The sequence below is a fragment of the Semicossyphus pulcher genome, unplaced genomic scaffold (assembly GCF_022749685.1).
Source record: "Semicossyphus pulcher isolate SPU_LCO1_2020_fin unplaced genomic scaffold, fSemPul1.0.p SCAF_10, whole genome shotgun sequence".
Taxonomy (NCBI): domain Eukaryota; kingdom Metazoa; phylum Chordata; class Actinopteri; order Labriformes; family Labridae; genus Semicossyphus; species Semicossyphus pulcher.
Window position 1 is genome coordinate 23,554,095 of NW_027211604.1, and position 15,575 is coordinate 23,569,669.

Here is a 15,575-nt window from a genome sequence, read left to right on the forward strand (position 1 = left end):
GAAACATTTTGCCATTACTTTTTACCTGTTAGATGATGAAAAAGATTTCAAACTAACTGCCAAAGCTTTTTCATATTAGTAAATGATAACAGACACTGGTTGACTTTAAAGACCATGTGTTTTAAGACATATAAAATGCTCTGCTTGAAATAATAAATTGTGTCTGATATGTTTTTTCCTGCAAAATACGTTTAATTACCTATTAAAAATCCTCCTAAGACATCTCTTCCTTCTCCCTCATTAAAAATTGCCAAATCTGCATCTCCTTCTGTAAAATTACAGCCGAAATCAAAACACGTCTCTGCCATCGTTTAGTGGCAACTTGTTGGAACTTAGCTAGCTTAAAATGTAGTAATTAGTAGTAGTAACGTTAATGTTAGTAGTCAGTAGCGAGTTCGCAAAAATTACGATGGTTACAGCTGGCTTGCGCATCGCCGAAGTGGTTGCCATAGGTTGCACATAATGATATGCATAGTGTCACCCCATCCACTAACGGGATTGGCTCCTTAGGTTTGTGACGTCTCAAACCTGCCAATCTGAAAACGTGTTGTTCAGCCTGTCCTTGGTACACTGCAGTTTAAAAGCAGACAGGCCCAGCCATGGAGATGACTGCTGATGTTGTCCCTGATACGTCTTGTAGGACATGAAAACTGGAGGTGAGCTTTAACTGATGGGTAGAGGAGCATGCATACAGTATATGCATGTTCCACTGCTGCGTGATGATGGACATATGGAGTGGTTCAAAGCTGTGTGGGGTATAAAGAAAATAAACACATACACACACAGATATAAAGAGGTTGTGTGAGGGTGATACTGTACCTGGATTGCCTTCGGGGTAGGACATGGTGGTGGTGATGGTGGTGGAGGTGGTGGTGGCTGTGGTGGGTATAGGGGTAGTGGTGGGAGCATCTGGATGAGAGGACAAATACATGACAAACACAAGGGGGGAAACAAATGAGTATAAAAGCCATGAAGATAAATAAAGTCACTGTGAAACGATGGTATCTGTTTTAATATATAACCACTATCTTAATGTGTGAGCTAAAGCTCTGCTGTAGACTGTTTGATGGATTGGCTGTGTCAATGCGTTAAATACAGTACACACAGCGATGACACTGCAGCACATCAAGCTGGTCTCACACCGCCCGGGCTGATCAAAGATCTTGTTGGGATCTCTCCTCTTTTATGTCTACTCACAGCCTACACACCGTGACATGAAATACTGACAATGCGGCTGAGCACACGGTTGTTAGAAGTGATTAAATGTCTAATGAGTAACACATGCTGCTGTTGTACTTATGCTGTCATTGTTATGCAGTGAGCTGTCTTGACAAACAAACGTGCCTGTGCATTCTTAATATCTCCAAGGAGAGGAGAACAAAGTTTGGAGAAAACTGGCAACAAAAACTCAGAATGTGATGGCACAATATATGAAAGAGCATAAAAACAGAAGGAGGGGAATAATATGCAGGTGTAAGAAGAAAAAAAAAGGAAAATTAAAATTAAACAGCATCAAGCAGGGTTGTTGAGTACACAGAGTTCAGCCAGAGACCATTTTCCCTCCCACAGCTTTTCCCTTTTTACTTCATTAGCCGGGTGCGACTCCCCACCCTGACAATGACCACGGGGAGATATCAAAAGTGACATTTCCCTGGTTGAAGTGGCATGGCCACGCTGATATGAAGCCTCTGACGGCGCTGCCGGCTCAGAGGCCTCCCATGCTGCTCTGATTGCATGGAGCACTCTGGAAAACCTGTTGAGGTTATTACAAGGTGCTGAGAAAATGAGTAATTTGTGACTGTTGATAAGAAGGAAGGCTGGTCTAACCTTAATGAAATAAGGTGTTATAAGAAGGTGAGGAAAGAAAATGTATGCAGACAGAGGAGGGATGGAGATGGAAGTGAAGGAGGCAGTGGTTACAAGGCCCTCTTTCATTTTATTTTCAATTTTAACTTTCCCTTCTTAGGAACAGTAAGATGACCTGTCTCTATCCTGCGTCTCCCTTTATTCCACTTTCCGGCCCATCCAGTCGAGGCAGACGGCTGTTCAACATGAGCCTGGTTCTGCTCGAGGTTTCTGCCTGTTAAAAGGACATTGTTCTGACACTGCTGCCAAATGTTGCTCAGTACTGCTCATGGTGGATTCATGTTGGGTCTCTCTCTAAATAATATAAAAAAGAGTACAGTCTGGACCTGCGTCGAGGACTGTTGCCTCTGTATGTGGGACGCCTGCTCTACAAACTGAGCTAAACCAACACTTTTGGTATTTTGGTATTTTTATGTGCCGAAATGTTTTTAAGTTCAGTGTGAGATGTGGTGTCTTGATTATGATTGCAGGTGCTGTGACAATGTCATTTCCTGTCTGAGCCCAGTTCAGATTAATGATTCGCAACGCAACAAAACAGTTTCAGAATGTTGCAGAGAAAATTGTAGCGGTGTGAACTGGTTAGTTGCAGAGCGTCTGAAGCCGTTGCCTGGAGTTGCAGAAGATTTGACTTGTCAAATCTCCAAATGCAGTTTTAGAACTGATAGATGTACCTGTTTCACTTCAGCCAATCAGGAAACAGCATAATTTGGCGTAGGCACCCTGTCTCAGGTGCTGCAGTAGCCAAAGACGGCTCCAGATCCTCTCTTTCCAAACTATGTCTTCGACATTAATTAATCAATGTTGCATCTAACATTGCAAACATGTTGTCATCCATGTCTTTTTATAACGATAACAGAAATCCAGCTAGATAATTCACGTAACCTGGGCCTATCACTAAAGTTATCAAGTATTACCTAACGTTATAGCATTACCACAGAAGTAGTGGGGTATGTCAGTGCATCGTTGCTATGGAGACGGTCAGCTATGTCTGTTTGCGTTGCGTTGCTTTGATGTGAACGGCCCAGTTTCAGAACGTTTACGATCAGATGTCAAGAGATTCTTTTGGCGGTTGCATCCAGTCTTGTTGCGAATCATTGATCTGAACTGGCCTTAAGAGCAGCTTTAAAATTCTAACCACAGTTAAAACTGAACCGAGTCTTAAAAGACAGGAGTCTAGTAGTATTTTAATTCATTTTCAAACCTATGAAAATACCTAAACCATCAAACTAACAATATTGTCTGCAGCATATAGCATTTTCTGTGATATGTCATCGAAAAGGTGCCAAATACAAAAAAAAGGGAAGAAAAATTAGGACATTTTTAAGCATTTAGAAAAAGTAAATTGAATATTAAAGTCCATTCCTTTTTAGATTCACACCTCCAGTAGCAAGCAGATGGGATGTAGCTTTCAAGCCTCAGATTGGGAAAGCTTGACAGTGCAGAGAAACAGACTGAGTCATTGTTGGTTTGGTCTTTTTGTGGAATTTTATGATAGAAAAAAAAATAAGTCAAACACCAGCTTCTCCTTCAAACTGATCGCAATAAGGAACATACTGTTGATATACGCTGCAAAGAACAGTTGTATGTTGTGTCTTTTATGTTCTTCTTACTGGTTAGAAAAGTGCTGGCTTCTCTACATGACTGAATGATCAGTATAAAATGGGTTCGGTGGATAAGAAACTGTACTGTGTTCTCTGTATTACAGGAAGTGGCACTATGACTAATTTTCTGCATTTACAGTAATAAGCTGCATTTATTGTCACTTTATTTCTGAATGTGCACGGATAATTGAAAATGAACACATCCCAGAGTTACATTATAGAGACAATAAAAGTCATCCTGCTGTGTGTAATGTCTTCCCCAAGGGTACAGAGGTTGTTTATCATACAAAAGTAGTCTTCCCTGAGGGCACGAGTTGTTCACAGTTACTGCACAAATCTGTTCACCGTTGTGTGTTTAGAAAATCATCTTTTCTTTGCACTTGAGGGAAAATGTATCAAGTAATTCAAACACAACGCGGCGAGGACCGTGTAGCCCCTCATAACTCTGCCTGAGGCAAATTTAAAAATGCAAATGAAGGCCTTCAGGTGATCTGGATCAGTATTCAAAACTTTGCCGGTGTACGATATGTTTTTAATCTATCAACAATTCGGTCTTCTAAAGGCAACCTTGACAATACAAAAGGCTGCGCCGACCACTGTGCAGACAAAGGCGGGGGAAAAATGATCCGTTGGGAAGGCGGCTGGCAGATGAAGCTGGAGCTGATGAGTTTCACACATGCTTGAGAGCCACGATGCTCCAGCTCGGGGGTGCTGCCGTCTAATTGGTTTCATCCCATCATGAACTGTGAGGGTCCAGCAGATGTTTGGGATCATCAGTGTCAACAACTCATTAAAAACTTAGCACAGATAAATAGATAAACAAAGATTAAAAGAGACTGGTGCGTTTGTCTGGATGTACACTACATTTCCCCCTTTTTTGAGGCTCGCTGGTGCAGCGTATCAAAGAACAGTGGAGCTCATTGACTTTCAAATGTGACAAGCAGAATGTGTTTTTCCTCCCGCTGAGTCACCGGGCCTTGTTTACTGATGAGGCTTATGAATCAGTGTTTCTGGTCTGAACGAACAGAGCAGCGAGACACAGCCTGACAGGAATCATTCCCGCTAAAGCCGCTGAGTTAACTGCACGAGAGCGCTGGATGAGAGGAACACCATACTCTTACACAGCGTTAGAAATAACACCTAATAATAACCTAAAAAAAAAAAGAAGCTTGAAATGTGGGAAAATGTAAAATTTATTAAGATACGTTTTTAAACTCATACAACAACAACAAGTCTTTATTGTACTAATTTGCCACATAAGGACAATTGAACTGATCTAATGGCTCATCTGCTGACAAATGCTACTCAAGTGCTAAAAACTAAATCTTTACACATCATACTGTAGGATTATGTGAAATGCTTACGTTACCTGTCCAGCCAAAGAAATACACATAAAATAAATTTATAAATACACTTTAAGTGGTATGTTAAAGACTACCTACATGTGTTGTAGTATATTATAGTATAATGCAGTGTAGTACATTTAAATGTGGTATAGTATAGTGTAAATTATAAATATAATAATAATAGATATATAAATTAATATGGTAAATTATAGTAAATTTCAGTATGGTATGATATAGCATTGAGCGGTGTTGTAAAATAAAGTTTAGCATTTAGCAGGTTTGTAGCTCAGTTTATTAGCTATGGTATGTATGTATGGTATGGTATGGTATGTATGGTATGTATGGTATGTATGGTATAGTATGGTATGTATGGTATGTATGGTATGGTATGGTATGGTATAGTATGGTATGTATGGTATGTATGGTATGGTATGGTATAGTATGGTATGTATGGTATGGTATGGTATGGTATGTATGTATGGTATGGTATGGTATGTATGGTATGTAAGGTATGTATGGTATAGTATGGTATGTATGATATGTATGGTATGGTATGTATGATATGTATGGTATGGTATGGTATGTATGGTATGGTATGGTATGGTATGGTATGTATGATATGTATGGTATGGTATGGTATGTATGGTGTGGTATGGTATGATATGTATGGTATGGTATGGTATGTATGGTGTGGTATGTATGGTATGGTATGGTATGGTATGTATGGTATGTATGGTATGGTATGTATGGTATAGTATGGTATGTATGGTATGTATGGTATGGTATGTATGATATGTATGGTATGGTATGTATGGTGTGGTATGGTATGATATGTATGGTATGGTATGGTATGATATGTATGGTATGGTATGGTATGTATGGTATGGTATGTATGGTATGGTACAGCATGTATGGTATGGTACGGTTTAGTGCAGGGAGCATATTGTTGTGTAGTATAGTATAGTAAATCACAATCACCATGATCTTGCACCTTCCTGCACATACTATACAGCTCTTCCATTCTGTGTACATATTTAAGCAATATCACATGAGAGGGAGTGATGTTGTACTTACTATCATCACAGCTGTGATTCGGTGGTAGGCACGAGGCCGTAGACTTCTATACAACAGTTAAACAAGCTGCTAATAGTAATAATCAACAACACATTATTTTTTTGCTCAACTAACTCAACTAGTTCCACAGCTTAACTGAAACTGGACTGTTGTCACCAAGCAACACAAACATTCTCCTGCATTCTGATTAGCTACTTTGTATGATGTATATTTGTCTGTTTGATTTAATGAATAAAGCAACCAGTGAAGTAAGAGTCTGCTGTGTGATTCAGAGGTACCAGCTCGATTAATGTAGACATACACAGTCTGCTGAATTGTTAATCAACAGTATTCAGAACACCTGGCTGAGGCGGAGTGATACGCAGAGTGAAAAGTCCCACTGATGTTGTACTATATATCGCCACTCATGGAATGCCTCTTGTCCAATCAGGTTACTTGGTCAGAACTAACTGTTGTATAATTTGTATTATATCATTTTTATTCTGATTGTTTATTTTTATATTATTCTATTTAAGTTCCCTGACAGTAGGGGTAATGCTGCTTTTAGATACCTCCTTTTTTATTCTTCCTCTGTGTTCATTGTTCTGCACCAAAACACCAAGTCAAATTCCTTGTATGTGTAAACCTTTTTGGCAATAAACCTGATTCATATTAGGTCATTCATATAAGATTTTTTTTTTTCTTTTAAACAATATTCTTTTGGCTTCTGCCTCATTGGATAAGACAGGGAGGCAGGAAATGTGGGGAGGACAGAGTGGGGGACTGCATGCACCAAATGGTCACAGATCGGGAGTTGAACCTGCGATCAGTGCGTTGAGGACTGCAGCCTCTATATATGAGGCGCCTGCTCCAGCAACTGAGCTAAACAAGCACCACCAAACATCAATTTTTGCTCTTCCACAATATCTGAGCTACAGTTCCTCCCTAACCTGCAACATAAGGGGTAGAAATTAGGATTTAGGTCTTGGTTTTTATGCGATACCACCACCACAAAGAACTTCCACATGGTGCACATGGTGGCTTTAAACTAGACATAGACACGGACACATTTTATAATAAAACAACACTTTACACTTAAATGACTCTACACAAATTGCTCTTTGTAGTGCTGTGACATCATCAAACAGTACTTTTCTCCCCTTATTGCTTTATGTTTCCTGCTTCATGCTGTTTTCTGACCTGCAAGTGTCTAAGTGTATTATTGATTTACCGTTTTGTCAAACTATCCATTCAGTGCCTCTTTAGCCCCTCAAGAATTACCTTCATTTTATCCTTCCAAACGTTCCATTGCCTGTATGTCTTCTTGTGTTCTATTGTGTATGTTTTTCCATGGCCTCTTCAGCACGTGTCCTTGTTCCTCTTATAATCCAAGCTACTGAAGCCCTAACACTCGCCCTAACACTCCTGCTGTGATTATGGGCTTTACATTTAAACTTGACTTTGACTTGAAGTGAGATTTGTGAATGCCAATAATGTGAAAGAGCATAAAGTAGTCTTTGACCTCTTGCATTCGACTTTATCTTTTAAGAGAGAAGTTATGGCACATCTGCAAAAGTGAATAACATAACTTAACAAAACATGCTTCAAATACACCTTAAAATGTTTTTGGTAGGACAAAGTCAAGGCTAAAAGTTCAGGTAAAAAGGCTTTAAACTTTGGAGTGATATACCTGAATATGTCTGATAATGAACAAGAGTCTAAAAGCTAGTTTTCTCATAGTTGACTGTATAAAATGATGGACGACATTACAGACAAAACATTTTCAGCGCCCCCTGCTGACTGGCTGCAGTATAGGTCATAAAGCCCGCCTCCTCCATGTTAACAGATGAGACATGAATCAAACTATAAAATCTAAATACACGTCAAATACATTTTTCTCAAACATGGTTTCTGTCATTATAGTTAGTTCTTATCATGCTGATTTACGTCCAAGTGTTCATTTTTTAAGTTTATTTTTAATTAGTTATTTGATGCTGTAAAAAGGATGATTGACAGCTCTGTTGACAAATTCGGCTCCTGCAGCCAATCTGTTCCGGATAGCAGAGTAAAGGAGGAACGGAGAGAGGAGACGTACTAAAAAAATCACTACAGTCATTCAAGTTTCCATATCTGTGAACATTAACCTCAGACCAACACAAAGGAGCTGTTTTGCTGTTCAATACGCCGATGTGCTGCTTTTTTTCCGGTAAGTTAAGTGTGTGTTTTGGTTAGCAGGAGTGGCTTCAGCGGCTCCATCTGCCAATCGCTACTGCGCAGCTCTGGCTCCAAATGACGTCACCAGTGCAAGATGGCAGCGCCCGTCACAGGGAGTATTTTGGCTTCAATTTTGTACAATGAGAGCAGATGGAGACGCATCGTCCGTCTTTATACACAGTCAGTGGTTGAAACAGAAGAATTATGTAAAAAAATATATGCTGAAGGTATTTTTAGGGTGAAAAATTTTTATATAAACTCGTCAGTCCATCTAGAATTCAAAGTCACAGCCACTTTGACATAATTTTTTCCGTATGGTGGTTTGGCAATGATTGACAGGATCTTAAGTTATAAAAATTGCCCCAAATCACCTCTCTAATGTCATAAATAGCACACAGCAGAGTAATATCTAAAATATCAGCTGTTCATAAGAGACAGACAGGATTCAAAACATAACCTTCCCGCAAATTTGTTTTGGAAGCAATTTCTCTTCCACTCAAGTGCAATTTCAGCAAACTAAGAGCGCCTGCAGCTTGAATAGGATGTTTTGGTACACTTTGCACCTCTGAGAGACATGTTGAATGCCACTTAAAGACCTAACGCTGACTTGTGGAGAATCTCCCATGAGCTTAAATGGAAAAGAAGTGTAAAGTAAGTATGAAAACGGCTGAGAGCATGCAGGTCAGGAAACATGTTGCTAGCGTGTAATAAAAGCAGGGGCTGGTAAAGGAGCAGGGAGGAAGAGAACTCAGTTATTGGGTAAGCAGCTGCCTGTAAACAACATAAAGCCCCTCTGTGCTGGGTCTCACTCCGCTGCAAAAGGGGAACACCCTGATGGTTGTGTTTTCTTACCCTGAGAAGTAAGAGCGGCAGTGAGAGTTAGAGCAGTACAGACTGCATTGTTTTCGCCGTTAACATTGTTAGTGTCAGCCACTCTCGCGGTGCTCTCCATCACTTAGGGTCACAATACTCTGCAATCAGATGTATTAGAGGAGATGCCGGCCCTGGCTGCATTTGTTCCGGCTGTCAAGCAGGGGGAGTGTTGGGGGCGGAGGCACCTCGCGGACTTTGTCATTCAATTACACAGCTCTAATGTACAGTTTGGGAACTTCTGTTGATATTGTGGCTGGTTTTCTAGAAGTTGAAACATGGTGCATTTTGTCAGACTTGTGGAGGGACTTTATCATTATTAGTGTCAGCCCCTCCTTACTGGCTGTAATTGGACTGCAGTAGATGTATCTTTTTGAAATAGCCTGGGAGGAGGGGAGTTCGCTTTTTAGAACTAAAAAAAGTGTCTTTATTTGTATGAAACATATGAATTAAATATATATGTACATATCTATGGTGTATATTGATTGGTTAGTGGTCTTGACCATAAGCTGTATATGACTTTGACGTTTCTAAAGTAAAGCTAATGCCAAAGTGCCTTAAAGCTGCCTTTCTTCTTTCTTTTTTCTAACCTCCAGCAGAGCGACTCACTGGTTGAAAAAAGGAGTTAATTGTATGGAACCTGACCCTACTTCTTACTTGATTCATTACTGCAGTAAACATTTTCCTAATGAGTTTAGGGTCTCAATCGCCGGTTTGAAGTCTTCTTCAATTCAGCAGGATGTTTATTTTGTCAATAATGCTTACATTCAGGGGTGCTGGTTTGGCTCAGTGAGTGGAGCGGGCGCCCCGTGTGTAGCGGCTGCGCCCCGTGTGCAGCGGCTGCAGTCCTTGGCACGCCGATCGCGGGTTGGACTCCCGACCTGCCGATTGTTTGGTGCATGTCAACCCCCACTCTCTACTCATTTCCCACATTTCCTCTCTCATTTCATCTGTCCTATCTAATAAGGGCAAAAGCCAAAAAAATAATCTTTTTAAAAAAATGCTTAAATTCAGACTCAATTTTGATGATAAAGCATCCATCCATTTTCTTCAGCTCCTCCAGGGTTGGGTCGCGGTGGCAGCAGGCTAAGCAAGTTAGCCTAGATGTCCCCCTCCCTAGCAACATTTTCTAGCTCCTCCTGGGGGATCCCGAAGCATTCCCAGGCCAGGTGGGATATATATTCCCACCAGTGGGCTCTGGGTCTACTCCTGGGTCTCCTCCCAGTTGGACGTGCCCAGAAAACCTCCAGAGGGAGGAGCCCAGGAGGCATCCTGATCAGATGCCCGAACCACCTCAACTGGTTCCTTTCAATGCGAAGGAGTAGCGGCTCTACTCCAAGCTCCCTCCGGATGTCTGAGCTCCTTATCCTGTCTGTAAGGCTGAGCCCATCCTGTGGAGTAAGTTAATTTCAGCCACTTGTATCCGTGATGTGTAGGCTTTATTGTACCTTTGTCAATTTAAGTAATACTTATCCTGTCTGGCATCCAACTATGGTTACTTCTGTCTCCAAAAAAACAAGACAGCACGAGCCAAAATGCCAAGCCCAAGACTCACAAATCAGCCAGTTACGTCACATTGGCTACGTCCTCTTCTTATAAAGAGTCTTTGGTCTCGATCACAGAGAAAAAGATTCATTATTAACTTTTAGTTCTGGTCATATAAGCGTTCACACACTGACTTCAAACCCAGAGAGGCGTCATGAAGACAGCTGAAGTGACAGGTAACTCACTGATAAGACAGTTATGGCGACTGTCAGACTGCATCATCATCCTTACATGTACCCCCATGGGGAAACCAAACTCTGGAGACGGCAGACCATGCTACACTCCTCTGCTTCTTATGTGTTTATTTTTGTGTTTTTGGGAGCTGATTCACAAATAACTAATTGTGAGCATCATGAGTCATAACTGTAACTGGGTCACATATATTATAAATAGCAATGAAGAGACAGAAACACAACAAACTCATAATACTACAGGAGGATAGTTCCTGTGTGGTTGCATACTCTTACTTACTTTTTATGTTGGTATTTTGATATTTGGTATAGCTTCCCATAAAAGTTCCCATGAAATCAAAATAAATGCATTAATCATCCCCTATATGCTTGTCTCGGGCTCGACAATGACAAAAAGTCACATTAGTCTTCATAATACTTTAGATTTGGTCCTTTCTTAGAAAACTAAACTACAAATGACTCATTTTGCCCTTGGGATTGTTTACCAATTTGTGCCTTATGAAACGTTATTCAGAGGTTCTCCGTAACTCCACTTTATCTCTAAATTCTGCCAGTTACCTTCTGGTAAATTTGACGGGTAGCGGGGTGTGGCATTACAGCGCTATTGGCTGGTGTAAATGCCAATCAATATAAGCAACAAGTTCCTCCCTATAGCATTGTTTTTCTACAGGAAACACTTAAATATAAGGGAATCCAAAAGCGCTCTGCTCGCTGTTTCATGGAAAATATATATGCACAGAGTTGAAAACCAGAAAAGTCCCAAAAGTAATATGGAGACACGCACATGCAACCACAAATTCTCTTAATAAATGTAGCCTACATGGTGCTTTTAATCCAGAGATTACTTGCTTAACAGTTCACAATCTACTGGTCGATCTAGTCGTAGATAACATGGTAAAATGAAGTCTATCTAACTCTACATACAACCTGTTCCCAGCTTCTAGTGAGGTGGACTACAGTGGTGCATGGCTGGGTGTGGAAGTGTACCAGCAGGAGGAGAGTGAGTGTGTGAGTGTGTATTCAGTGGTAGACGGGGCTCTGGAACATAATGTGAGAATTAGCTTCTAACAGCTCAGCCACAACATCCTGTCTTCCCATTAGTAAGGCGAAGGTTGGGCATGATTTGCTGTTGAATTACAGTAGACATTAGCAGTGTGGGGGCCACGGACACATCAAAGTGATCAAAAGACTGGCTCTGAAAGGATGGAGGCCTTCTGTGGACTTAATGGTGGCTGCTTTTTTTATGTTGAGGTGCAAGGCTTTTAGTTGCCAGCATGTTGCATTACCGTGTTTATCTTTGTCTTTTTCTCACTGTAGGGGGTTGGGTTGCTGGGGTAGGGGTGGTGGTGGGTGTATGAAAGACCACAGGGTTTTGTTGTTTATGTCCGGGGAGAGACAACAGAAAGCTGCTAAAATAACCTGGACATTCATACGTCATGCAAAGTGCTGCTTAATGGATACATGGCTAAAAGTATGGTGCAAATGGATGATCTTATTAACGTGATATTATGTGTGCTTGGGTTGATCCGATTAGAAACACGTATACTCTCTCTCTCTCTCTCTCTCTCTCTCTCTCACACACACACACACATAACTAACCTCTAATAATTCACCATATTTACGTGGCAGCCATTTTCCTCTGACCTCACAATCAGGGTGGGAAGCTAAAATGCTGTTATCATGTCTTACTGCTGTGTTCCAGGTTTTTAAATCATATAAATAAAGGGACTATGACAAATGATAATCATTTTATGGCCTCTGATTGATCACCAACTGAAAAGACAATAGATAATACAAATCTGAATGGATATTAGGCCATATTTTCAGGTAAAACAACATATTTGATTAGGTACTCTTTGAACACAGCCAATTCCAGTCTAAAGGTAAGGTTACCTAGCTAAAGATAATGTTAGCCAGGTAACAGAAATTTTATATAAGACAGGACTATTGGTTAAAGGAAAGGCGTGAATTCCAAGATAATGGTAAGGTTAGCTAGCTAAAGGTATTGTTAGCCAGGTAACGGAAATGTTGTATAACACTAGACTATTGGTAAAAGGAAAGGAGCGAATTTCAACCTAAAGGTAAAGTTAGCTACCTGAAGGTAATGTTAGCCAGATAACGGAAATGTTATATAAGATTAAATTATTTGTTAAAGGGAAGGTGTGAATTCCAAGCTAAAGGTAAGGTTAGCTAGCTAAAGGTATTGTTAGCCAGGTAACGGACATATTATATAAGACTAGATTATTGGCCTTGACAGAGGTCTGCGCTCTGAGTGTACTTCACAAATGTAAAAAGACCTATCTCCAATGTTCTAGTTGTCGAACTGATTTTTTACAAAGGTAGCACCAGAAGAATATACACAAAGAGGACAACAAGGCACTGTTAGCATAGACTAACAGCTGCAATATACCAGGGGGCAGTAAGCTGTTTCCCGATCATCAGCGGTACTTCTGTTGTTTTATTGCACTCATCATTAGCACAGCAACTCTCTCCGCTGTAAATAACATCCATTCAGCTGGTGTCCGTCAGGAACCCAGAGTCCCTTTTCTCCCTCTACATACAAAAGAAGCCTTTTCACTCTGCTAATTCCCTCTGACAATGACAGCCAAATAATTTCTCTGCAGGCTCAGGGTCTACTAAAAGTGATAGTGAAGTAATTTTGGCCAGGGAAAATGAGCCCATTAGAGAGTAATGCTCTGCTCAGGGAGAAAATGTTATTGGTATCAACAGTATGAAAGCATGTTAAGATAATGTGTATGAGGATGAGAGAAAATGGAAAGCTTACATCAACAGGAAGCCAAATAAATACAGAAATCTGGCTAAGGCAGTCAACACGATATGCACACTGCACTCATCTAGTGATCCCCTGGTTTTAGGTTTTAGTTGTAGTGCTTCAAAATACTATAAATACAAATTGGTTTTCACTACGCTGATTGACAGAAGGTAGCAGCATCTTTTGTGAGCTTCTACTCATCTAAAGTGAATGAGAGAGTGCTGGCAAATTGGTGATTTGTCATTTTTGATTGATAAATAAAAATTGACATGACTTTAGTTGATAAAATGTCTATTATTTGGCCCATTCATTTATAGATTAAAAATTAAATCGATTCAACGTGGCTGAAGGAGTCATGTTAGCTTTTAGGACTAAACCACATACTGTTGGCATTGTATTATTTTATTCAACCTTTATTTTGAAAAGTAATCCATTGAGACATGGGGTCTCATCCACAAGAGATACCTGGTCAATGTAACAGCACAGCGTTCCAGTATCTTCGGCCATTGCCAACTAACTTCACTGTGTGGAAACAGCCTATGCAGTTTAAAACATGGCTCAGTCTTTCTAGGCCCAAGCAGGGATTATAGAAACTCTGAGGTCATAAACTCAAATTGCCCAGTCCAAACCCCCAAGGCAGTTTTCTACAGTGAAACACAAACATTATGTGATCTTTTGTGGCTATTTTTAAGCTCCTTTTATCATTTCATTTAACTGTTTAATTCAACTTTCTGTGAATTTGTTCTGCCTGCCATTCTAAATGTTGTTTCAAGGCCTTTTCCTCTCTGCAAGGATATAACTAAATCCCTCTATTGTATTTTAATTTAACATCTTTTGCCAAAAGTAGTCAGAACCTCTTTAAAATCCACCATGGGAAATGTGTTTGTAAATGCAGAATGTAAACTCCACTTCAGGTCATTAAAATATCCAACGGATACCGAGGGAGAGACAGAGAGAGAAAACAATGCTGAGGACATGACCTCAGTGTCCCGTTCGGTGGAGAAAATAGCACTGTATTGAAGAAATCTTAAGAAGCTGCTTTGGTGTGGGTGTGTTGCTAAAGGCACTAGCGGGAAGATGAAATATAATCCAGTTTGAGTATTAGTAATAATGAGTTTGCAAGCTTATCAGAGGTCATAACACTTTGCCGCCTCAGGACCCCGTTTTTCTCAATCCAGGTGCAGGGCAGAAAGTGCAGTCAGGTGGACAAAGTGGACGGAGTGGAGCGACATGATATCGACCGTATCTACAGGGAAGTTTGAGCCACAGAGGGATTTAAAGTACACTGCACATTCACTAGAAACACAACCCTTATTCAAAGGTCAGCCTGCGTACCTTGGATCATGATCATAGCTTCAGTCTTTAGCATGCCACAGGTGCTAGCAATTAGCAACATCTACATATGGATGATTTGGGTGTTTATGCTCATGGGACAAGCTCTTAAAAACATGGTGTAGAGTTTGGAGTGAGTAAACTTGTGATCTCTTATTGGTTTAAACTTTTACACAAGAGTCAATAAGGAATTTTTAATGCTCGGTGTGTCTGAGACATGTATGTGCAAGAGGAATTGAGCTAAGTTTGGAAGAGATATTATTTAATGCCCAATGTAGAAAGTATTGAAGAAGGCAAATGAGTACAAAGGAAAGGAGATATAGGTAGAAAGAGAGGTAGAAATAGGGTCAGTGTAAGATGTGCATACCATAGACGTAGAGGATGTAGTCGTCGTAAGACTCCCCCACTGCGTTTGAGGCCAAGCAGCGGTAGGTCCCGTTGTAGGACTTGTTTAGGTTTTCGATGTAAAGATCAGCACCGGTGATGACGGCGTGGGACGGCACATCATCATCCACCTTCACCCAGTTCACCCGCTGTGGCCTGAAATAAACACACAAGAACACCAGTGAGTAACCCATTGAGAATGTTCAAACAATGTTTTTGTAAGAGGAAGTGATAGATGATGTGATCCTTTTGGAAACAAAAGTCTAAAGCACTGTAAGTGGTCCCTGAAGGCTTCAATGTCTGTTGCACACCATAGAACAATAGAGAGAGTATTTGCTAAAATTGAAGAGGTTTTAGGACATAATTAACATCCAGCTTTTCTGCAATTATGATTATTGTC

At 40.4% G+C, this 15,575-nt stretch overlaps 1 protein-coding gene across 2 annotated transcripts in view; it reads right to left on the reverse strand.

Moving 5' to 3' along the window:
- The window catches only part of LOC138598341 (cell adhesion molecule 1-like), a 436,964-nt gene that overhangs the window by 50,290 nt on the left and 371,099 nt on the right, over positions 1 to 15,575 (reverse strand). The window contains exons 8-9 of one of the 2 annotated variants that reach the window (XM_069670122.1): positions 15,159 to 15,331; positions 820 to 909 (exon numbers count right to left, since the gene is read on the reverse strand). In XM_069670122.1, coding sequence (XP_069526223.1) covers positions 820 to 909; positions 15,159 to 15,331 — 263 coding nt within the window. The remainder of the gene's footprint in view (positions 1 to 819; positions 910 to 15,158; positions 15,332 to 15,575) is intronic. The other variant, XM_069670130.1, reaches the window with a different exon arrangement.